Source organism: Vigna unguiculata, chromosome 4 (genome assembly GCF_037176805.1).
Source record: "Vigna unguiculata cultivar grain cowpea cultivar isolate G323 ecotype 2 chromosome 4, ASM3717680v1, whole genome shotgun sequence".
In the NCBI taxonomy this organism is placed as follows: domain Eukaryota; kingdom Viridiplantae; phylum Streptophyta; class Magnoliopsida; order Fabales; family Fabaceae; genus Vigna; species Vigna unguiculata.
The window spans coordinates 1,755,148-1,777,754 of record NC_140795.1 but is presented as its reverse complement, the minus strand read 5'-3'; the positions used below and the strand labels follow the sequence as shown (position 1 = coordinate 1,777,754).

Here is a 22,607-nt window from a genome sequence, read left to right as displayed (position 1 = left end):
AATTAATAGCGTGGGATTAAAATAAAGTTAAAATTAGTTTTGCTTAATATTTCATGTACACTCAAAATTAGATAATAAATTATAGTAGTAAGGAGCTTGTGACAATGATAAGGGATGATAATAGGATGTTAGTGATAATGATTATAGTTGTGATACCAATAATAGTAATAATGAGTTAATGATAAAAAAAAAAAAAATAATAATATTAATATTAATAATAAGAAAAAGAAGAAGAAGAGCGATGATGATTTTTATTAGAACATTAATATTAATAATAATAATAATAATAGTGATAAAAATAAAAAAATAACATAATAATAATTTGATAATAATAATAATGATAAGAGTGATACTTGTTATAATGAAATTAAACCATATCTTAAAACTAACACAACTTAAAAATACGAGAACAACAACAAATAAATAATACAACAGAAAAAATTATATTCTATTGTGTACAAAATAATTGCTAACAACATTATAAAATAATGACCCTATTATATATATCATTAAAAAAAATCCTAAAAGTATTAAAAATAATAAAACCAAATCAATCGTATGACATGCACTAAATAGTTAATTGTATCAAGATAAAATAAGGTGATAAAATATCACGTTATATTGTGAGCTACCACATGATCTTAATTATAAAAGTTTTACATAATTAATTCATAAAAGATAGTGATGATATGATATATAAAATAGTTATTTCAAAATTTAATACGGTAATATATGATTGGAGGATGCTAGCTAGCATATTTTATCTTAAGATAAAAAATATATATGAATTATATGTATTGAATTATTAATCATTAATGTAGTAAATGTAAAAAATTTATTCACCTTTTTCCGTCAAATTAAAACGTTTGAAAAGAACGCGTGTCTCTTCTTTCAAATCAAAGCAACAGGTGCATCATTGATTATACTTCACTCGTAACTGTCCAACACATAACCGATTAAACTTGATCAACGGTTCATATCTTCTCCTATAAAACCAGGGCAATATAGCAGCACCACATAAATTCTCGGGACCCACACCTTACGTGTAATCATGATCCACAGACCAAAAATAATATCCAAAAAAGCACACTAAACCTATTTGCCAATCAAAGGTGTCCACGTGGCTCCCGGCAAGAAACCACCGATCTCGTAGGGGAAAGGTTCTCTGATTTGGTGTTTTATTTTAGAACCTTTCATCGGGTTTCCGGTCGGTCACTGATTTCAAACTTCCATGACCATCCATTCCCAATATCTATTTCCAATTTGTTATTTTTCATTTTGATTCGATTCTGGGTATCGCCCAATTTCTCGATTTTCCGCGTATTTTGGATTTGGAGAGTTTCAACAAATAACCGAACTTTGGAAGGAAAAACACAACCCCATGATGCAACGGTTGGTTGATCATGTTCTTGCTGTAACTAAAGAGTGAGGACATTTGACTTACCTATGTTGGGTTTGAATATATTATCATGGTTGTTGATTATCCATGTTTTTTAATGAAATGGGGGGTGCCTGTATTTTATTTTTTCTGTGTGTGGAGTTTAATGTAATCATATTATGATGCTTTTTTTTTTTGGAGGAAACGATTCAATGATAAGGACATGTTTGTTTTCTTTGTTGTCATAGTTTCCGTTTGGTCATGATTTTTCTTTCCCTAAGGCTGTAATTCTGCTGATCCTCCTACACAAGGATGTTTGGTATCGTTTTTTACTGTTCAATGTTTATCATTTTTTTTTTTGTTGGAGAGGGTTAAGTCCTTTGGCTTCTCTTATAACTTTTTTTCTTCTGGGGAAGGGGGTAAATGTTGTTTTAATGTTAATCTACATGTTTTGCAGAAAATTGTTCTGTTTTATTGTTACTTTTATTCAGCCTTAAGGTGTTGATCAGTTTAACAGATTCTTTTTTTATGGCAGAGATTTCAGAATTCTAAAACTATTTCAATGAATTAATCAGTTTTCACTTGGCAAAGGATGAACATGTTTATCTGGTTTTTAGTGCAGGTCCGTGAAGGCGTTTACTTATGAGTCCTTAAACAATATTGTGAGGCTAATCAATGGAATATCTGCCCTTTTGTTGGCAATCCTTCCCGGGAAAGCTAATATACTTGAAGGTATCCATGGTTGGGAACTCAGGCCAACTTTCCGTGGACCACGATTTCCACGGTGGATGGAGAAGTAAGTTGCCATTATAACATCAGTAATTTCTGTGTGGATTTTTTCTTAATTTTCCTAGTGTCACTTAGTTGATTTTGTATACTTCTATCTGTTGCTAAGTTAGAACTCTGAGTATTGGTATGGAGTAATAGAATCACTATTTCTTTGCCAAGAGCCTTTAGTTCAATTATTATTACTTGTTTGTTAATGTTCTTTACAATATTATTATATTTTCCATTATAGATTTTGTTATGTTATTTACCAAGTGATTGAATGCACCCTGGTAATTAAGAAAAGATTCACCTATGCATTCTGAGGTTGCATTTACCCTTTACCTTCCCATGATTCTGGTGTCAATTGGTCATGCCTACAGCACTTGGCTACTAAAAGAATTCATAAACAATGCAAGTGGCAAATAACTATATTATTGAAAAAAACCAAATTCGGAAAGAAACGACTCAGGCTTTATATTTTCTGAACTAAAGATTCAGAGTTTTAAACTCGAGACTAGAAGGAAGAATAAAAACTTAAGGATTAGCATATGAATAATTTAGGACATTGAATGTTGCTAGAGAATTGGCAGAGAATGAGTTTAGCTAGACTAGAAAATAATTTATGCCAAGGAGTTATTACACAAGGATAAAACTTGATATTCTTTTAGTTATTGTGTTAGTGAGACATATGAGTCTATCAGAAATTTGGGGTTGTGCTTATTTCTTAAAAATATTGTACATATGTACTGTATTTTATTATTTCTTTTACATTTTTGTACCTTACAATCTACATTATTTTCTTTTATGTTTTGTTTTTCTGATTCTTTGAAAATTTAGAGTTTATATCACTCATTCTATCTTATTTTGAAATGAATATCTTTACTCTACAGCTTAATAATGTGGCTAGTTCGTTCCTGGTATTATTGCTTTTGGCGCTGATTTTTGTTTTCTGTTTTCTAGTGGTGTATCCTCTTTCAATCAGTTTGTCTATGATCTTTCTGTGGATTCTGACAATTCAAGCTTTGAATACTCGTCCGAAGACGACGATAGTGAGATATATAGTGATGGACTTGAATACCCTCCAACTCCTGCATCTCAGAGTTCTAGAACCTCAGAAGCCAGTAATACCAAATTCAGCAGGCATCGGAAGGATTGGATCCAATTTATCAAACTTTCAATTTTGTTTCCTTTCAAGTTATTGCTGTGGATTCCACTTAACCTTTTTCGGCTAGTTTATTATGGGGTGTCAAAAGCCATGTCTTTCTCCAGAAACAAGCGTCCTCCTCCTTTACGTGCACATAATAGAGTGCTGAGTCTCAAGGATCATATTATCCACCGTGCTACTGATAGGAGACGTGGACTTGTAGAGGTTGTGCAACAATTTCTTTATATTAATTTATATTGTGTTTTTTTTTTTTTGTATTTCTCAGATAAATTTCATAGGAATGTAAAATTTGTTTTGCTAAGTTTATTTTGTCAATCAGGATCTTCATCTAGGCATAGAGTTATCTATAGAAGCTGTGTTCGATGTTGTTCACAAGGCAGCACATCTTCTTCTTTCCCCTTCAGAAGCTTTTGGGGCATTACACAGGTTGTTTTCGTCTCATGAAAGTGCTGTTAAAGAAGATCCTGATGGTGAAGAGGACGGCTCCATATATACAGATACATTAGGAGAAAAAGACCCAAAACCCATAGAGAGAACTGTCAAGTATCAGCCTCTGAATACAGATGCTCGGACATGTCAGGATGTCATAACGGACCTTGGGTAATGTCTATCATGCAGTTGCCTTTATAATTTATTCTTTTTTTATTTTGAAATCTTTGCTTGTATGCCTCATGATTTCCCATTCTACTTATGGCAGGTATCCATATGAAGCCATTAGTGTGATCACTTCTGATGGATACATTCTTCTTTTGGAAAGAATACCCAGGTAAAAATTTCATTCTGAGAAAAGTATATGGATCTTCATAAATTTAATTGCACATCCCTTTTTTATTTATTGTACTTATTTTATCTTCTGAAATTAAGCGCATAACAGATGGTTATATATGATGAATCACTTCAGAAGTAATAAATGTACACAGGATACACTAGTTGTGATTCTAGTTGGCGTGTTTGTACAATTCAGGTCTAGAGCTGGTGGAAATGCATGAAATGTATATTAATGTGATCATTATAAACAAAGTTCTTTTTCATAAATTGATAACAAAGTTGAAAAACACATTTATGTGGAATGTGGAGATGATTAGGGTGGTCATTGTAATTTCTAGAAAAAGGTGGTCTCTTTGCATGCGCAGTGTGTTGTGTCTAATGTGTGTTCTTACTTCCCAGGCGAGATTCAAGAAAAGCTGTTTATCTTCAACATGGGGTTTTGGATTCATCAATGGGGTGAGTCATTTTTATCTCTATATTTTCATAGTTCTTACTTGATTCTGTTATTAGTTTACCTCAGTTAAAAGAGTTGAGTAGTAGTATATATATGTTTGGAAATATGGTTTTGAAGAACAAATTTTTGCCTGATCATTAGTATGACGCCAGAGTAAGCTAATTTTGTGTAGTGAATTTGGACAATGTTTTTGTGACAACAATATGAGCTTTTGTTTAAGTCAGTAGGTTCATGACTATTGGTAGGATATGAATCACCTGTAGTTTCCACTTCCCACGGAGTTAGTGACAACTGACAAAACATTGTTCTTGTCCAAGTCACGGGTGCAGAAGAGTTATGACTTTGGATTTAATTTTTTTGTTTCAATTTACTTCTTAACCCCAGACTATTCTCAAAATTACAATGATACTCTAACCTTTTTCTTTCTTGGGTTCAGTTGGGTATCTAATGGAATCGTTGGCTCTCCAGCTTTTGCAGCATACGATCAAGGTATGCTATATTTGGCAATAATGTCTGTACTTGAGCAAAAAATTCGTCTTTTTGGAATTATTACATGTATAGTTTGTTCTATCTGCAGGTTATGATGTATTTCTGGGGAATTTTCGGGGTTTGGTTTCACGGGAACATGTGAACAAGAACATATCATCACGTCAGTAAGTTCATAAAGTAAATCTATTTGAATACTTTTGGAAATTTCAGAGAGAATGGAATTGGAAAGGGAAACAAAAAATGAAAAGTGAATAGATGGATTCAAAAAGAGGTTATTGAAGAGAAACATGTGTTTGCTATTGTTTAAAAGTTAACTCCCAAATAAGTGGAAGTATTTCCTTCCCATTCTTCCCCCTCCCTATCTTCATTTTGAATAATCTGTGTTTGAATTGATGAAATGCAGATACTGGCGATATTCCATCAATGAGCACGGGACTGAGGATATTCCTGCTATGATAGAAAAAATCCATGAAGTAAAGACTTTTGAATTGAGGTTTACCAAACCTGATATAGAGGAGGAAACTGATGACGATCAACCTTACAAGCTTTGTGCCATTTGCCATAGTTTGGGAGGAGCTGCTGTGCTGATGTATGTTATTACGCGAAGGATTGAAGGGAAACCCCATAGAATTTCAAGATTGGTTTTGTTATCACCTGCTGGTTTTCATGATGACTCTAACATGGTTTTTTCTGTGGCTGAACTTCTACTAGTTTTACTGGCTCCTGTTTTGTCTCTTCTTGTTCCTGCCTTCTATATACCAACCAGATTTTTTCGCATGCTTTTCAACAAGTTAGCACGGGATCTGCATAACCTACCTGCAGTTGGAGGGTTGGTTCAAACATTAATGAGTTATGTTGTTGGTGGAGACAGCTCAAACTGGATTGGAGTTTTAGGATTACCACACTATAACATGAATGACATGCCAGGAGTATCTTTTCGTGTTGCTCTCCATCTTTCACAGATGAAGCGCACTGGAAAATTCATAATGTTTGATTATGGTAAAGCTTCTGCCAACATGGAAGCGTATGGTTCACCTGTGCCTTTGGACTTGGGTGAACGCTATGGACTCATAGACATTCCTGTTAATCTTGTTGCTGGACAGAAGGACAAAGTGATAAGGCCTTCAATGGTGAAGAGACACTATAAATTGATGAAGGGTGCTGGTGTAGATGTTTCATACAATGAGTTTGAATATGCACACTTAGACTTCACCTTTTCCCACCATGAAGAACTCTTATCATTTGTTATGTCATGCTTGCTGCTTGTGGATTCTAATGCAAAACATCAAGTGAATCAAAGGGGTTTAAGGTCAAGAAGAAAAGGGCAAGTTGCAAGCAGTGGTTAGATTGATTGAACAAAAATCTTACAGAGTTTCATACTTACTGAAGTACTTCTGCCATTTCTTGCAGGAGTATCTGGCACATGTATGCTTGAATATAGAGTTGCTCTCTTTATTAGGGGTCATCATTTCCTTCAAGTTTCTGTTTTCTGTTTGGAGGAAAAATAGACCTTGAAATATGTTTGTATTGTACATTGTAAAATGTTGTACTGATTATCAAAATTCAGAACACAGACATTAGAGTCTAGATTAATGTTGTACTATGTTGGTAGTTCATCCTCAGGTTCACTGATTGCAATGATACTTCATGAGATGATACTTTCTTTCTTAGTATCATGCTTTGCTGTTTACCCCAATAAATATATGTGAACGCGTTATGAAATTTGTCCTAGAGCATGAACTTCTAATTAAATGTCTAAAATTTAGATAACTTCAAAAATGTTTGTTTTATTTCTTAAAGAAAACAATCTTTTGAACATGAGAATCTCATTGTTTAACACAAATTTATTATTTTTGAAACAGGACGGAATATGATAAAACACTTTTTTATCTTTGAATTTGATAAAAATATGGGATAAATAATGGACTTTTTTTATTTCAGGTCCCTTTGACTAAAAAATTGTAAAATAAGATCCGTTAATTTTTTTTTTTTAAATTAGGTCGAGTGACGACATTCAGGGTGAAGTCGTCCTCTCCTAGACTAGTTTTGCTTGTTCTTTTTTAAAGTAATGTGTTGTTTTTTAGAACGACTTTTGTTTAATTGAGAAGTGAAGTCTTCCTCTAACATGACGACTTTACTTTTCACTTTTTTTTTTCAAACTTTCCAGTTTTAATTACTTTTAATTTTTTTCAAATTTTTCACTTTTCATTATTTTCTTTTTTAAATATTTCAGATTTTTTTTTTAATTTAACGGTTTTGATTATTTTGATTATTTTTTTATTTTTCAGTTTTGATTATCTTTTCTTTTAATTTTCTAGTTTTCGTTATTTGTCCTTTTTCTTAATAAAATTTATCAGTTATTAATGTTTTATGAATTTGTAATTATTCTTACATTAATTGGAAACTGGTCCAACAGATGACGGTTTTGATTTCATTAAATAGAAACTGGTCTTGGCGCACACGGTTTTGGTGGTTTCATTAAATAGAAACCAATCCTGGTGCGCACGGTTTTGTCAGGAAACTGGTCCTTCTCATCACGGTTTTGCCTGAAACTAAAATATAATTAAAATTCATTATTAACGAAAAAAATTGAAAAAGTGAAATCATCATGTATGAAAATGATTTTACTTTTTTCAATATCACAAGACATTGCTTTTTTAAAAAAAATAAATAAAGAAACCGGTGGGGTGGATGACGACTTCACCTCAATGTCGTCCTCCACCCTGACGACTTAACCTATTTTGAAAAGAAAAAGAGAATTCATTTATACAATTTTGACTTCCAATCGATCCCAAAATACAAAAAAACCTAAATAATGCATAGAGAATAAAAAAAGTGTAGTAAAATCTGAAGTATTGTACATGAAAATTTATCTTTAAAATTTATTCTTTTTTTAAGATGAAATAAAAGTATAGCAATGGAATTTTACAATAAACAAAATAATGCAACGAACAAGGTATCAATTATTTTATTGAGACACAAAACGAAAACTAATTATTTAATTATATATAAGTTTTTGTTTCCTTTATTGAATTTTAAGAAATACATATGCATTATCTTTTAGATTCATTTAATTTTAATATAATAATTCTACTGAAAAATTTGTGATCTTTATTATATTTTTATAAACTTTTTTCTGTTTTAGGTCGAAGTAATATGTTCCAAACAATACTCATTAAGAATGACGGCATTTCAAATAATACTTTATACGATTTAATAGGTTTTTGGTCTCAATATTCGAAGAGTTTATTACGTGGTTGTTCAACGTTTGTTCTCAATTCAAATTTCATTTTATTTCAAAAGAAATTAATGTGATTCCTTCCATATTTTTCTTTTAATAATAAAAATCAAATAACAAATTACTTTTAGAAAAAAATATAAATTATTTGAAATAATTAATGTAGTAATAATTGTTAATTGATACTTAGGAGATATTTAAATTTGATTTAAGTCTTAAATTATGAATGATGATAAATATTTGTAATTACGTGTCATCCATGCATGAAAAAAAGAATAAAAGAAGTAACGGAAGTTAATTCCATAATTAATGAGAGTTGAGCTGTGTAATGAACCTGAGTGTTATATAAACAACCAAACACTGCTCCATCTTCTTCATTCTCATTCTCAATCTCATCTTCATCTTCTTCATTTTCTTTGGTTTTTAGTTCCAGAGAGTTCAATGACAATTAAGAAATGGTTAAACATAATAGTAGACGGAAACTCAGCCTTACGTACTTACTGGCCCAACATTTTATCACACTTTCTCGAGAAGATTATCAGGTTACTACTAAAAAAAATCATATTTTCTACCAATTTTATTTTGTAAATTTTTTCGTAAAAAATATTTACAAATTTTGTTATAAAAAATTGCAAAAGATTGATATTAATTTTCTTGTAAAATATTTTGTATAAAACATTTTTGCAACAAATAACAAATTTTGTAGAAAATACTTGCAAATTTTATAATTTTATAAGAAATGATTATCCACGAAGGAATTACTTGTCAATTAAAAATCTTAGAAAAAATAGTAAAAAAAAGTCTTTTCTTATAATTTCTTTTAATAAATTTACAACAAAAATTTGATATAATATGAGAACTTTTAGCGGTGAGTGTCGAAATTCTTGATGCATCATAATTTGCTTCATCTGTATGCATTTATTTTTGTGTGTTTCCTGAAACTATTTCTTGCCCTTTTTTCTTTCAAGAATGTAGATATATAAAGTGCAGAACTTTTTCTTAGATTCAAGTACCCCTGTGAAAATTAGTCGTTTTTATTATATTTTTACAAGTAAAAACTATGACTTTAACATCAGTGGGGGAAATGTAACCAAAAAGAAGACGAAGGAGAATTTTTTATGACTTTTACTTGATTTAATTGCTTTTATAGTAATAGATATATATATATTAAAGTTAAGCTGAAGCAATATGAATAATTTTGTATTTTTATATGATAAACAAAATATCAAAACATAGTCTCCATGCATCATTTCTATCTTAGTATTTTTCTCTTTTATATTTTATATCTTGAACCTCATTTTCTTGTATATAAAGTGAACTAGCCAACCTTGTTTTAAGAATGAAACTCTGGCTGGCTTAATTTATTTACTCAATTTAAAATTTAAATCTGTAACTCTGTGAACTGAATTTGCTGTGCATCAATTAATTACTTCTTATGCAGGTCCTTCTTTGACGACTCAGGAGAAGAGGTAATTCATAATCCTTCTGTATGTGAATTTTTTATGGAATGATCTCTTGTGTAAACATGCACATAGCTTAGAGAGACATTTGTGCTATTTATGACAAGAAATGCAGCGAGGAAGCAAGTTTTTTAGTAGCAGAAGATTTAAACTACTTGATGTTAATATACTGAATCCTTACATCGATTTGAAAACAAAGTATGAGGTTCATGTTAAGAATTCAAGTGTGAGTCTAAGTTTCACATTGGCTAGAAATTAAATAGAGCACTATATAAGAGTAAAGATCCATAAATCCATTGCCTTAAAGTTTTGGGTTTAGAGTGATGTCAATACCACCACACAAATCATTTTTCCTTACCATGCCTCATATGTTTGCAGGGAACTAATGCACAGGTAGCTCTGGTAATGTACAATGCCAACTCCAATGCAGGTATTATTTCATTCACCTTTTATTTTCAGTGTATATAATAAGATACGCCATGTTGAGTTTAATTAATAACAACTTTGTACTAATTATTTTTGCTTTTAGTCTTATGTAATGTTAATTATCTGGTCCATTCCCTTAGTAAGCACACACATCATATATAGGATAATTTCTTTTGTTCATACAGTAAAACTGTTATATTGAAGCAGAAATCCTAAATTTGTTTCTGTGTCCCTTACACAGGTGTCCAACATATCCATTGGACAGGAGAGTTGGATTTTTTCTTAGGTGTGTTATCATCATTAGTCTTCAATGGAAATAGTGAAAACCAACACACCATGGTGCTAGGTCTTGCAGAAGCTCTACTGGTATATATCTATTCCAAACCATTGATTCTGATAACATTGTTGGGTTATGTGTTTTTTTTTTTTTTCATATATGATATGTTATAGGCATATTGAGAGATTTTGGTCGACATATATATGACATTAGTATTAGTACACATGTACAAGACATTTGACACTATTTTAATCCCAAAACCTTAAGACAATGGTGTTACGAGTCTTTATTCTTATATAGTATTTAACTTTTTTTATTATATCCAATGTGAGACTTTGATTCACACTTGGACTATTCTCAATAAAAAGTGACGTTAATCGTTATACGATTAAGCTCATCTCACACACACACACACACACATATATATATATATATATATATATATATATATATATATATATATATATATAACAATGTGTAATGTGAATCATGGTATAAGCAGTTGTTTCCAAAGCCGTCTAATGTGATGACAAAAGAAGAATACTACAATGGGAGCAGACATTGTATTGTTATAGCATCTGGGGACCCTGTTCCTAGGAGAATGTTAGTCTCTGTGCCAGAGATTGATAAAGGAAGAATTTTGGGCACACACTTGAATACTTTATATGTTGATTTTTGTGAGGTGGCAGAAATGTTTGGCCCGGTAATATTTTGGAACTCTGTTCTTACTTCTTTTACCCAATGCTAGCCTTCTATGTAAACTAACTGTGTTCATGTTACTACATGCAGCTAGCAGTATCCCTTTCAATAATATCTGCACTGCAACATCCAATTTTTGGAGTCATATTCAATATGGTATAAGTTAACATCATTTCACTAATATCTTATTTCTTAAGCTGGTTTAAGATATGTAATGGCATGTTCCAATCTAGAGTATTGTTAATACTGGTAGCAAAGGGAAGTGATCCCTCTCATTAGTCTAAGCCAAGGTTTTTTGCACTTTAGTTTGTTACAGTGAATCATCACAAGTAGTGTTGCATGTTTAGAACAACATGGTATTCATATATGTTTTGGTTAGTACATAACTTTGTTTTCCTTCTTTTGTAGGGAAATAATGGTTCTCCACTGGCAAACACTCGAAACTCTAACATTAGAATTGGCGAGTTGAATATTTTATTGGCAAGAAATTTTAAGGAGGCACGTGATGCCCTTCGTGGGAAAAGAAGAGTGACTCCAGCCACAAAAGAGAGTGTAAAATCAATGATGATGACAAACGGTATTAGACTTCCCATAGATTTTTCTACTGACAATGGAGGCAAAAGCACCATTCTGGTGCAATTTTTATTAAAAATTACCAATTTGAAAAAAATTGTGGATTTGAATATATCGTGTCAATGTGACACGACTTTATTAATAAATTGCATCAGGATGACACAACTTTAATAGAAAATATTTTCAAGTTAAAGTGACACGACTTTAATTTAGTGCATTCTAAACTAAAGTCGTGTAAGGATAACACGACTTTAGTTTAATTACACAACTTTAGTTTAATTTGATAGAAATCATGTTAGGAATGATACAACTTGAGTTTAAAATATTTTGAATTATAGTCGTGTCATCTAATCACTATTTCAACTTTAAAAATGTTTTGAACTAATGTTATTGAAGTAATGGCATTCTTGTGAAATGAAGCATTGCATGTGTTATATCCTTGTTATGCTTCTTACAATTCAATGATTGTTAGAAGTACACGTATAATTGGCTAGGAAAATTTAGCTCTTGCTTCCACTTTATCAAGAAAAGACTTGTCCACATATCTCAGCTTTTCTAGCTGATCAAAACTTCAAACTGTTATCTGAATTTTAGTACTAATCATTGTAATAAATCTTCCAACCACTGTGTAGCTTACTGCTATTTTTTCGTCTATAGACATTTTTTCCAATTCGTGCACAAAATATGAAAACTTTGGATGGATAACATTGTTTCTTTATCTGCAATGTGGCAAGTGATATGAAACACCCTTCCCTTCATTTTTGTTCTGGTATTTTCAGAAGAAGTTGCTAAAATGGTTGATCCAAGGGGTGCTAGCAGCAGTAGGCGTGCACATCTTCCATTCCTGGCTGCAGGGTTTGATCCATATGGTAGACCTGTGTTTGGACCAAGCACTGGGGTTCCACCTCCACCCAAAACACCTCAATTTAATCCCCATGATTTTTGGCCTCCACCACCATCTTCTACATATTCTCAAAACCTGGTGCAAGCATGGGAGGTAAACTCATTAATTAGCTTCATTTTATGCAGAAAACTAACATAATATGCCTTCGTAATTGCATGATTCATTGGAATTCTCACACTGATCAGAGATAAAGTCGATCTAAAGTATACAAGTGGGTGCAAACCTCCTCTTACAAGCCGGTTTTGTAAGGTTGAGTTAGACTTAAAGTCTACTTCTTAACATGATGTCTGAACCATAAGTGAGAGGTGTTGGAAGTTTCACATCCACTAGATATAAGGTCAATTTAGAGTGTATAAAATGGTGCAAACCCTACCTTACAGGCAGGTTTTGAAAAGTTGAGATAAATTTAAAGTTCACTTTTTTAACATAATCATTGAAAACATTTATGTCCAAAATGGATTGCTAGTTCTTTAACTGGAAGACCTGTTTGGTGTTACTTCAGGAAAACATACAATTTAATGGAAAAATCATGTCTTTATGTTTTTTTGTGATGACAAGATATATACTAATGCATTGTTAGCATAGTTTTATGTAACTCGTTAAGTTTTTCTTATACTAGTTTCTCTTTAAGATATTTTCATACTTTCTAGCTTAAAATTTAATCTTTGGTTTTACATTGACATTTTCTCGTGCTTCTCTAGGGAACTTTGTTTGGACAAATGCACAGGAATCGCACAAACACTCAGAGAGGAAAGGTGTGTTAGAATCCATTAATCTCTAAAATCATTTTTCTTGGCCTAGAACTAGTTTTATGTTCTGAACTTTTAACAATCAAAATTCTATTATAATAGCTGAATTTATGTCCTCTTTCTACCCATGAAACAGGCCCTCAGAAGAGCAACATCACCCCCAACGTAAGTGTGTTGTATTCCCAATCTTAAGTTTCCTTAGAAATCCTTGTAGTTACATTTTCCCAATTAAATATAGTGCTATAAATGATCACTGTAATCTACTTTTGTTGTTCATTGCAGACTTACTTACGAGTGGTCGAGTAGGCTAGAGATATCCTTCTATTTACCTCAGAAAAGTATCGACTATATGATAACGTAATTTTATGGAACAACGTTATTGCTACTTCTGAAACAATCACTTCCTTTTTGTATGGAATCTTACACATCTTCCAATAAATTTTAAATGCAGGATTCATCTTGGACCCATAGATTATGTTTTCTTCGACATATTGCATTTCAACAATCTGGACTTGTATGAACATCTGACAAACAAAAACCTGGTCTGTCATCTATGCTTATAACAACACTGTCCAAAAACATGTTATTTCTCTATTGCATTGCCTTTTAACTATAATTTAGTTCATTTTCTGCTTGGCTTTTTCACCACTGATGTTAGATATCTGTGTGCAGTGTGCGAAAATTAATCTCCCTTCTCAGATTTTGATCATATCCCCAACCAGAAACAGACACTACTACATAGGAACAATCTTCCCTGCGGTGAGTGAGATTTGACATCATTATTCTCCTTAGGGTTGGACAAAATATACCAAACTGCACTGTATTACCAAAAACCGCACTGAACTAAAAAACAGTTCGCCTGAACTGTACTGAACTGAAAAACAGTTCAGACGAATTGAACTGAACTGTTTTTCTTAAAAATAAACTGGACTGAACTGCACTGCACTATAATATGAACTGAATGTTTAATAAACTGTTTTATAAACTGTTCGTCAGACTGAACTGCACTATTTTTGAACTGAACTGCTCTATTTTTGAACTGAACTGCACTACTATTGAACTTAACTACACTGTTTTTGAACCGAATTATACTGATTTTGAATAAACTACACTATTTTTAAACCGAATTGTATTATTTTTGAATCGAATTGTATTGATTTTGAACTAAATTGCACTACTTTTGTTCAATTTAGGTTGTCTTATGAACATTTAGGTACACATGGTGTGAGCTTTTGTTCTGTTTTCAATACTTTAATTTTGACTAATCAATAAATGGCAGGATACTACATTTATTCAGAAGATCTGAGTTTGCAAATGACTTTGAAGAGAAGATGAACTGCAATTTGTAGGAGCTGTTGTGGATTTAAAAGAGAATTAAAAGGAGAGATAGATGATGCTCCTTTTTTTTATCAAAGATATAGCAGTTTTTAACAGTTAAGGGACTGTACATGAGTTTTATCTTTTATTGTTTCAGTTTGTTAAGTAAATTCCTGTGTTCAGAAACTGATACCTTGTTTTACTAATATTATAATTATATTTTCTTTTGAAACTTATGTAAAACTATATTTATATATATATATATATATATATATAAAATTATGTGTGAAATTTTTTGTATAATAAACATATGAAGGTATTATATAATAACAAAAGTGATAAGAAAAAAAATATTTGAGAGAGAAGTTAGTTTAAATGGTTAATTTAAAAAAAAATCATATTACTCTAATTTATAAATTAATTTATTAATTTAGAAAAAAAGACGTTACATTTTTATTTTTTATTACACCCTTATTTCTTATGGTAATTCACAAAATATATTTATTATATTAGATAAAAAGAGAAATAGATAAAATACGAAATTATACAATTATTTATTAGAATAAAAAATGTATTATATCTATTTTTTAGAAAAATAAATTTAAAAGATAATAATAAAAAAAAGGAACGGATGTAATATTTAATACTTTTGCAAAGAAAACCATACTTTATAATCTTTAAATATTGTTATATTTAAAACAAGAGAAAGTTACTATTACAAATTTAATTAAGTTTCAACTGATTATTTTTAGTAAATTGTGTTATATATTTAAAATTTAATATTTTTTAATTAAGTTTAAGTATTTAATTTTGTGTTAATTATGTAATATGGTTATTATTTTGTCTCATTATTATTTAAGAAATATGAGGAAATGTGATTATAAAGTCCTGTTATCTAACTCAAAATTCAATGAAAATAATAAAAATTATTTTTCGTTATATATTAAAAGAAATATATTTTTATGTTTTCAATTGAAAAATTTAAATAAATTTTATTAACATTCTTTAAACATAAAAAATAATTTTAATTTTTCAATTAAAAATATAGTTTTATTCTCTTAAATTTATTATTTATAAGTGACAGTTTTGAAAAACTAGTTTAATTTCTTAAATTGTGTTTTGAAACTAAAAATGTATTTTGTTTATCACAACAAGATAATCATAAAAAAAAACTAAATTTAGATACAAAATTAATTGTTATTATAATAAATTTCTAAAAATGATTTTATAAATTAAATATTATTAATTTCTAAAATAATTTTTATTGTTAATAGAAAATTATAATTTTAAATTATTAATTAGAGTCTAAAATAGTATCTAAATTCAATCTAAATTAATTGAGTTTCCACCGATTATTTCTGATTCCTCTGTCTTTCCCCGAAAATATATATCATCTAGAAATTCATTCCTCTATTTATTTATTTTATTTTTTTCAGTTTTTGTATTAAAAAATCACATCATTAATGCTATTTATTTCCCATTTAATGAATTTTACATCAACTTTATTAACCAAGAACCACATGCAGTTTGCATTTATAACGCAATAAATAATTTAAGGTTCTTTAGAAGTAGTTATATAAGAAATGTTTGTCAGTATATAGATGAATGCCTGAAATAAAGTAACAAACGTAAATTCTATATTAATGAAAGTTGAGCTTTGTAATGAACACCACTGTTATATAAACAATCAAACACTGCTCCATCTTCTTCATTCCATCTTCTGCATTTTCTGCATCTTCTTCAACTTCTGCATTTGAGTTCTTGATTCCATGGCAAATAACAAATGGTTAAATATAGTTGTTGATGGAAACTCAGCCTTGGCTCCTTACTGGCCCAACATTTTCTCAGACTGTCTTCAAAAGATAGTCAGGTTTCAAAATTCTTCATTCTCATAATTTAATTTGCTTCATCTTCTGTATATGCATGTTGTATTTTTTTTTATCATATATATGTTTGATATTAACCATCATTATTCATAACATGCCCAATTAATATAGATTTTTTTTCATAAATAGCAGTATGAATTATTTTTTTAACCAGAGGATATAGGAGAAGAAAACTATTAAAGAAGAAATGTTTAAAGTGATAAAAAAAGAAATACTTTTGTGTGCTTCATGGAGTTATTTCTTACCTTTTTTTTTTCTTCTTTAAGAATGTAGATATCTATAAACTATTCCAAACATTTTCTTGGATTTAAGAAGCACAATGAAAATTGATAATATTTTTAGCAAAAACCAATTCTTTTATGAAGGAAGTTTTTTGTGTGACTTATAAGCATAAAGAGTTTCAATAAAATTTTAAAATATTATATTTTTAAGGGTTAAATATATTTTTAATCCCTAAATTTAGACGCAAAATTGAAATTTGTTATTGTTCCAAAATTTTGATACATTTTAATTCCAAATTTTAAAAATGAATAAATGTAATTCTTTTAACTCAACTATGTTAAAAAAAAATTAATGTATGTCAAACGTAAGAATGATGTTTGAGTTGTTTACACCATTTTTATACATTATAACTAACGTTTAAATATTAAAATGTATCAAAGTTTGCGGAAGGGATTAATTCAAATTTTGTGAATAGGGAATAAAATCATACTTAACCCTATATTTTATAATAAAAATTGGTTTAATTAGTCTGATGATACCCATTTTCTTTCAGATATGTCAATTTGGTACCCGCCTTTTACAAATGGACTTAATTAAGACATTTTTTCAAGAGTTAAGACTCAATTTTATAAAAAATGGATACTAAAATGATACATACAAAAAAAAAAATGAGTATCTTCCAACTAATTAAACCACATAAATTTGAACAGATTAGGATTATAATATAATCGTTTATAACGTATGCATTAAACCCAGTGACTAATAAAGATGATACTAATTAATACAGTCTATTGAAAAAATAAAAATTAAACGACTTTGTCTAAAGTGCCCCTAATTTATACAAGAAAAAATATATCAAACTTTCATTTCTTTATTATATAAAAGATTAAACTATTTTATTTTTACTGCGTTATATTTTATATAGTCCGCTATTAGTTTATACATAAAAAGTGAACTGGCTAACCTTGTTTAATGAATGAAATTTTGGGTGATTTAATTTATTTATCTAAATTTAAATTTGTTACTCTCTTTGAACTGGTTTGCTGTCATAATATGTATTAATATAACTTCTTTCCCTATATATGCAGGACCTTCTTTGAAGACTCGAGAAACGAGGTAATTTAAAACATTATAGTTTTATCTGTTACGCGTTTATCTTTTGTAAATTATGCACAGAAATAAGTTACAACAATTGATCGATTTCAAAACTAAAACTCAAGGTTTCTTGCATAATTTATGCTACACATATCATTCAGCCAAAACTTCATCAAGAATAAAAATATTTCCTGTCTGTCATAGATGTGTTTTTGGTGTGTGAAGCTATACAAATTAAGAATAGGTAAAAAATCTAATTTTCATTTCATCTGATTCACTTTTGTTTTGATTCGATCCATTTAAAATTTATTTTATTAAAAATTTAATTTATTTGAATGAATTTAGATTTCAATCTAATCTACATTTTATATATTTTATGGATCGAATATCCATTCTCTAAATAAAGATTTTTAAATATGGATAATTCAATCCAAATTTTCAATTTATATTTTAGTTGGGTTAAACTAAATTTGACGGACCGGACGAGACGGAGCAGAACAAATTGATGAGTTAAAATCTTCAACCTAACACGTTCCTTTTAACACGAGTTGACAGACTCGTCCGTTTTACCTACCCGTTTTGTTACCCCTACTGCTGCTAATGAATACTTTACTGAAATAAACAAACGTCACAATCATATATTAATTACTCATACATTAATATGTTATAGTCTAATTAACTTTTCAAATCCACAAGAAAAATCATCTTGGCTTACCATAACTCAATTTTTTTTACAGGGAGCTAATGCACAGGTAGGTCTGGTAATGTATAATGCCAATAACAATCCAGGTATATATTATTTCATTTACCTTTTATTTTCCATGTATATATATAAGATATGCATTGTTGAGTTAATAACTAATTATTTTTGCCCTTAACCTTATGACATGTAATGTTAATATATGATCCATTCCTTCAATAAGCTCACACATCATATATAGGGTCATTTTCATTCCACTGTAAAACTGTCATGTTGAAGCAGAAATCCTAAATTTGTGTGTGTCCCTTATTCAGGGTTGGACATTCAATATATCCCTTGGACAAAAGAGGTGGATAATTTTTTAGGTGTGTTATCATCATTGCTTTTCAATGGAAATAATGAAAACCAACACACCATGGTGAAAGGTCTTGCAGAAGCTCTTCTGGTATCTATATATATATGTTAATTTTTTACTCCTTATTTTAATATCCACTATTGATGTAACTTTCTTGCATATGGGATTTGCAAGCAATAATAATAAAAGTGTGTGATTTGAATCATGCCCTAATAACAGATGTTTCCAAGGCCTTCTAATTTCATGACAACAGAAGAATACTACAATGAGACAAGACATTGTATTGTTGTAGCAGCAAGAGATCCCATTCCTCAGAAAATGCTGGTCTCTGTGCCAGAGCTTAATCATGGAAAAACCGTTGGCACACAAATATATACCGTAAATGCTGATTTCTACGATGTTGCAGAATTGTTTGGCCCAGTAATGTCATCAAACTCTCTTTTTACATTTTTTTTTTCACCTAATTCATAGCCTTGGATTTATATATATACTGATAGTTATGTTCACGTTACTGCATGCAGTTCGCAGCATCTCTTTCAATCATATCCCCAGTTCAACATCCATGTTTTGAAGTGATATTCAATATGGTAAAACTTTAATATATAAGTAACATTTTGTTAAGTAAGAGACATGTTTCATGTACTTAACTTTGTTTTCCTTCTTCTGTAGGGGAATAATGGTTCTCCACTGGAAACCGCTCCTATTTCTAATTTTAGAATCGGTGAGTTTAATGTTATATTGTCCAGGAATTTTAAGGAGGCACATGTTGCCCTTCGTGGGAAAGAAACAATGGATCCACCCACAAATGATGTTATGGTTCCTATACATTATGCTAGCGACAATCAAGGTGGTCTTGCTCTCTCTGTGTTCATCAATTTTCATCCTTCTCTCATTCTGTATCTAAGAACAATATATTATATATGATTTGAAACACCCTTTGGTATTTTCAGAAGACCTATTCACAATAGCTAAGATGATGATGAGTGGAGGGAGAAATACTACAAACCCAGTGTCCGCTGTCTCAAATGTCTCAACCAGTGCAACTCCAGCAATGGCTGTTTCCAATGCAGCAACCTCCATTACTGGAGAACGGTGTTCAGAAGGATTAGTTGTTGAAGAAGTTTCAGGTATGGCTGATCCAATGGGTTTTCCACCAACGCGAAACTCCACACCCTCTGGTTCCAGTGAAAACTCATTCAATATTCTAACCTACTTATCACCACAAACGCTTCCTAATCTTGCTACTATTACTACCACTGGTAGTAGCAGCAATGGTTTGTCACGTATTCCATACTTAGCAGCTGGGTTTGATCGATACGGTAGACCTACTTATGAACCAAATGGGGTTCCTCCACCACCCGTAACACCCCAGTTTAATCCCTTTGATTTTTGGCCTCCACAACCATCTTCAATCTCTCTGAATCTCGTGCAAGCATGGCAGGTAAATGTGTTCTATATGTGTTCTATGTAGCTTTTTAATCTTTTTCTTACACCAGTTATATCCATATTTGATTCTACAGTATTTACTGTTGAAGAAACTACCTGGTTTATACTGATATCTGGTATAAATCTTGGAATGTTTGCATCATGCAAACACATACTATAAGATATTTCATACTTTCTATCTTTGGTCTTCAGGGAACTTTGCTTGCAAAAACGCACAGGAGTCGCAAAAACCTTCAGAGAGGAAAGGTATGATAGAATCAATTACCTATAAAACTTAGAACTAGAATTTGCTAGAGAAGATCAACATTCTAACAACTATATATGCTATCAACAGGCTCACAGAAGAGTAACATCACCCTCCACGTAAGTGTACCTTCCATAACCTAATTGTTACATTTCCTTAATCGTATAATGAATGATATCAGTATAAAGTCACTGTCATGTAATTGTTTTTGTTCATTGCAGGCTTACGAATGAGTGGTCCAGTAGGCTAGAAGTAGCCTTCTATTTACCACAGAGAGCTGTGAACTATACGATAACGTGAATTTTTTAACAATTCCATTGCTAGTTCTTAAACGAACACTTCTTTCTGTGAGGAATCTTACCTATATCTTGTGAAAACATTGAAATGTAGGATTTTTCGTGGACCCATTGATTATGTTTTCTTCTACATGTTGCATTTCAACAATCTGGACTTGTATGAACATTTGATGAAGAAAAGCCTGGTTAGTCATCGATACTTAGAAAACGTTTGCATTGAATTTACTTTTGAACCATATTTTGTGCATGGTTTTTTCCCATTGATATAATGATGGTATCTCTTTGAAGTGTGCGAAAGTTAATCTCCCATCTCAGACTTTGATCATATCTCCAACGAAAAACAGACACTTCTACGTAGGAACAGTGTTCCCTGCGGTGAGTGTATATAAGATTTCACATTATTATTCTTCTTAGGTTGTCTGTTGAACGTTTAGCTACACACATGTTCTTTTCTGAATACTTTAATTTTGATTCATCTATAAATGACAGGATACTACGTTTGTTCAAATGAACTAAAGTATGCAAAAAGGAAGAGAAGTTTGAAACTGAAGTTTAAAGGTGTGTTAGGGATTTAAAAGAGCATTGAAAGGAGAGATTGTGTGCACCCCTTGTGCATCAATAATGATAGCAATACTTCAATGTATTCTACTCTTTAAATATAGAAACTATTTAATTAGTTTGGAGTAAAGAATTTATGCAGTTACATGATTTATTAAATAATACATTTTTTTATGTTGAAAAAATATAATTATTTAATAAAAAATGGCAAAAAACTAATTGTAGAAGCAAAATATATATGAATATAAAATATATTAAAAGAATTAAAGAACCGGTATTTTTAATGCTTAACGGAAGTCATCAAAATTATATTAATGTGTGTCTTGATTTTCGTAACTTTTATTTGACCAAAAATACAATTTTTTTAAAAGGGAAATATCACTTATCCATGAATAATTAATATTCTATCATTTTTATATTAAAAATTAAAATAATTAAGTACATTCATTAAAATAGTATAAATACATATAATATATTTTATAAAGATAAATGAAGATTTCACTTCTCGAAAAAAAAAAAAATTGACAAGGTGGAGGACGACTTCACCTATAATATCGTTCTCCATCCTGACAACTTGTTCTTATTTTAAAAAAATTTCAACTGGGCAATTTTACAAATTTGAGTTAAAAAAAACCCTCAAATACAAAAAAGCAATTAAATTAATACATTAATTTTTCTTTTTGTAAATTTTTTAGATATTTAACATTATTTTTTTTGTTGATTTTTCTATTAATTTAAACTTTCTAAGGTTTAATTATATTTATTTATTAATAACATTAAAATATAATTATTTTATTATTTAATTGGTTTTTAATTTTTAATGATGAGCATTAAATAAAATATTAAATACACATATATGAACATTTTTATCCTTTAAATAAAATAAAATTGTATTAATTATTAAATTTAATTTAATTTAATATTACATGTACTTTTGTAAAATTAAATACATATTAATTATTATTGACCGGTGTTCACGGGTTACGGTCAAAAGACCATTTTTAAAAAATAATCTCCTTAATAACATTTAAAAAGATTTAGTAGAAAATAGAAAATACTATTAGTCTCGACTTTGTATTCATTTGCATAAGTTTTTATTATACCAACACTCCAACCATGTTAATAAATTCAAATTACTCT

The 22,607-nt window shown here is 30.1% G+C and overlaps 3 protein-coding genes across 4 annotated transcripts; all 3 read left to right on the top strand.

The window, feature by feature from the left end:
- Window positions 1-1,119: 1,119 nt before the first annotated feature.
- Window positions 1,120-6,722, top strand: LOC114181849 (uncharacterized). Of its 2 annotated transcripts, none has more exons than XM_028068453.2 (9): window positions 1,120-1,425; window positions 2,001-2,174; window positions 3,107-3,515; window positions 3,631-3,911; window positions 4,009-4,077; window positions 4,479-4,535; window positions 4,970-5,022; window positions 5,111-5,186; window positions 5,426-6,722. In XM_028068453.2, the coding sequence occupies exons 1-9, from the start codon at window positions 1,382-1,384 to the stop codon at window positions 6,366-6,368; spliced, it is 2,106 nt and encodes a 701-aa protein (XP_027924254.2). In that variant the 5' UTR covers window positions 1,120-1,381; the 3' UTR covers window positions 6,369-6,722. The 2 variants fall into 2 exon arrangements, with proteins under 2 accessions (XP_027924254.2, XP_027924255.2); XM_028068454.2 differs by having other exon boundaries at window positions 1,176-1,425; window positions 1,996-2,174.
- A 1,937-nt stretch (window positions 6,723-8,659) lies between these two features.
- LOC114182729 (mediator of RNA polymerase II transcription subunit 25-like) lies at window positions 8,660-14,897 on the top strand. The gene is made up of 14 exons (XM_028069663.2): window positions 8,660-8,802; window positions 9,702-9,729; window positions 10,099-10,150; window positions 10,388-10,512; window positions 10,926-11,126; window positions 11,213-11,278; window positions 11,531-11,699; window positions 12,475-12,692; window positions 13,301-13,354; window positions 13,485-13,513; window positions 13,631-13,705; window positions 13,800-13,890; window positions 14,021-14,107; window positions 14,628-14,897. Exons 1-14 carry the CDS (start codon window positions 8,702-8,704, stop codon window positions 14,652-14,654), a joined length of 1,323 nt encoding a protein of 440 aa, XP_027925464.2. The 5' UTR covers window positions 8,660-8,701; the 3' UTR covers window positions 14,655-14,897.
- A 1,432-nt stretch (window positions 14,898-16,329) lies between these two features.
- Window positions 16,330-21,585, top strand: LOC114182607 (uncharacterized). The gene is made up of 14 exons (XM_028069505.2): window positions 16,330-16,535; window positions 17,862-17,889; window positions 18,606-18,657; window positions 18,883-19,013; window positions 19,143-19,343; window positions 19,445-19,510; window positions 19,593-19,770; window positions 19,874-20,364; window positions 20,562-20,615; window positions 20,704-20,732; window positions 20,835-20,909; window positions 21,004-21,094; window positions 21,198-21,284; window positions 21,399-21,585. Exons 1-14 carry the CDS (start codon window positions 16,435-16,437, stop codon window positions 21,423-21,425), a joined length of 1,611 nt encoding a protein of 536 aa, XP_027925306.2. The 5' UTR covers window positions 16,330-16,434; the 3' UTR covers window positions 21,426-21,585.
- Window positions 21,586-22,607: the final 1,022 nt, after the last annotated feature.

What these genes read in the sequence shown, in the direction of transcription:
- LOC114181849 (XM_028068453.2), top strand. Translation starts at nt 1,382, where the DNA reads ATGATGCAACGGTTGGTTGATCATGTTCTTGCTGTAACTAAAGA. An exon ending in TTTCCACGGTGGATGGAGAA is followed by an intron (nt 2,175 to 3,106) that starts GTAAGTTGCCAT and finishes TCTGTTTTCTAG; the next exon opens with TGGTGTATCCTCTTTCAATC. An exon ending in CTTTTGGAAAGAATACCCAG is followed by an intron (nt 4,078 to 4,478) that starts GTAAAAATTTCA and finishes CTTACTTCCCAG; the next exon opens with GCGAGATTCAAGAAAAGCTG.
- LOC114182729 (XM_028069663.2), top strand. Translation starts at nt 8,702, where the DNA reads ATGACAATTAAGAAATGGTTAAACATAATAGTAGACGGAAACTCAGCC. An exon ending in AGTATCGACTATATGATAAC is followed by an intron (nt 13,706 to 13,799) that starts GTAATTTTATGG and finishes TTTTAAATGCAG; the next exon opens with GATTCATCTTGGACCCATAG. An exon ending in TAGGAACAATCTTCCCTGCG is followed by an intron (nt 14,108 to 14,627) that starts GTGAGTGAGATT and finishes AATAAATGGCAG; the next exon opens with GATACTACATTTATTCAGAA.
- LOC114182607 (XM_028069505.2), top strand. Translation starts at nt 16,435, where the DNA reads ATGGCAAATAACAAATGGTTAAATATAGTTGTTGATGGAAACTCAGCC. An exon ending in TGTCTTCAAAAGATAGTCAG is followed by an intron (nt 16,536 to 17,861) that starts GTTTCAAAATTC and finishes CTATATATGCAG; the next exon opens with GACCTTCTTTGAAGACTCGA. An exon ending in TAGGAACAGTGTTCCCTGCG is followed by an intron (nt 21,285 to 21,398) that starts GTGAGTGTATAT and finishes TATAAATGACAG; the next exon opens with GATACTACGTTTGTTCAAAT.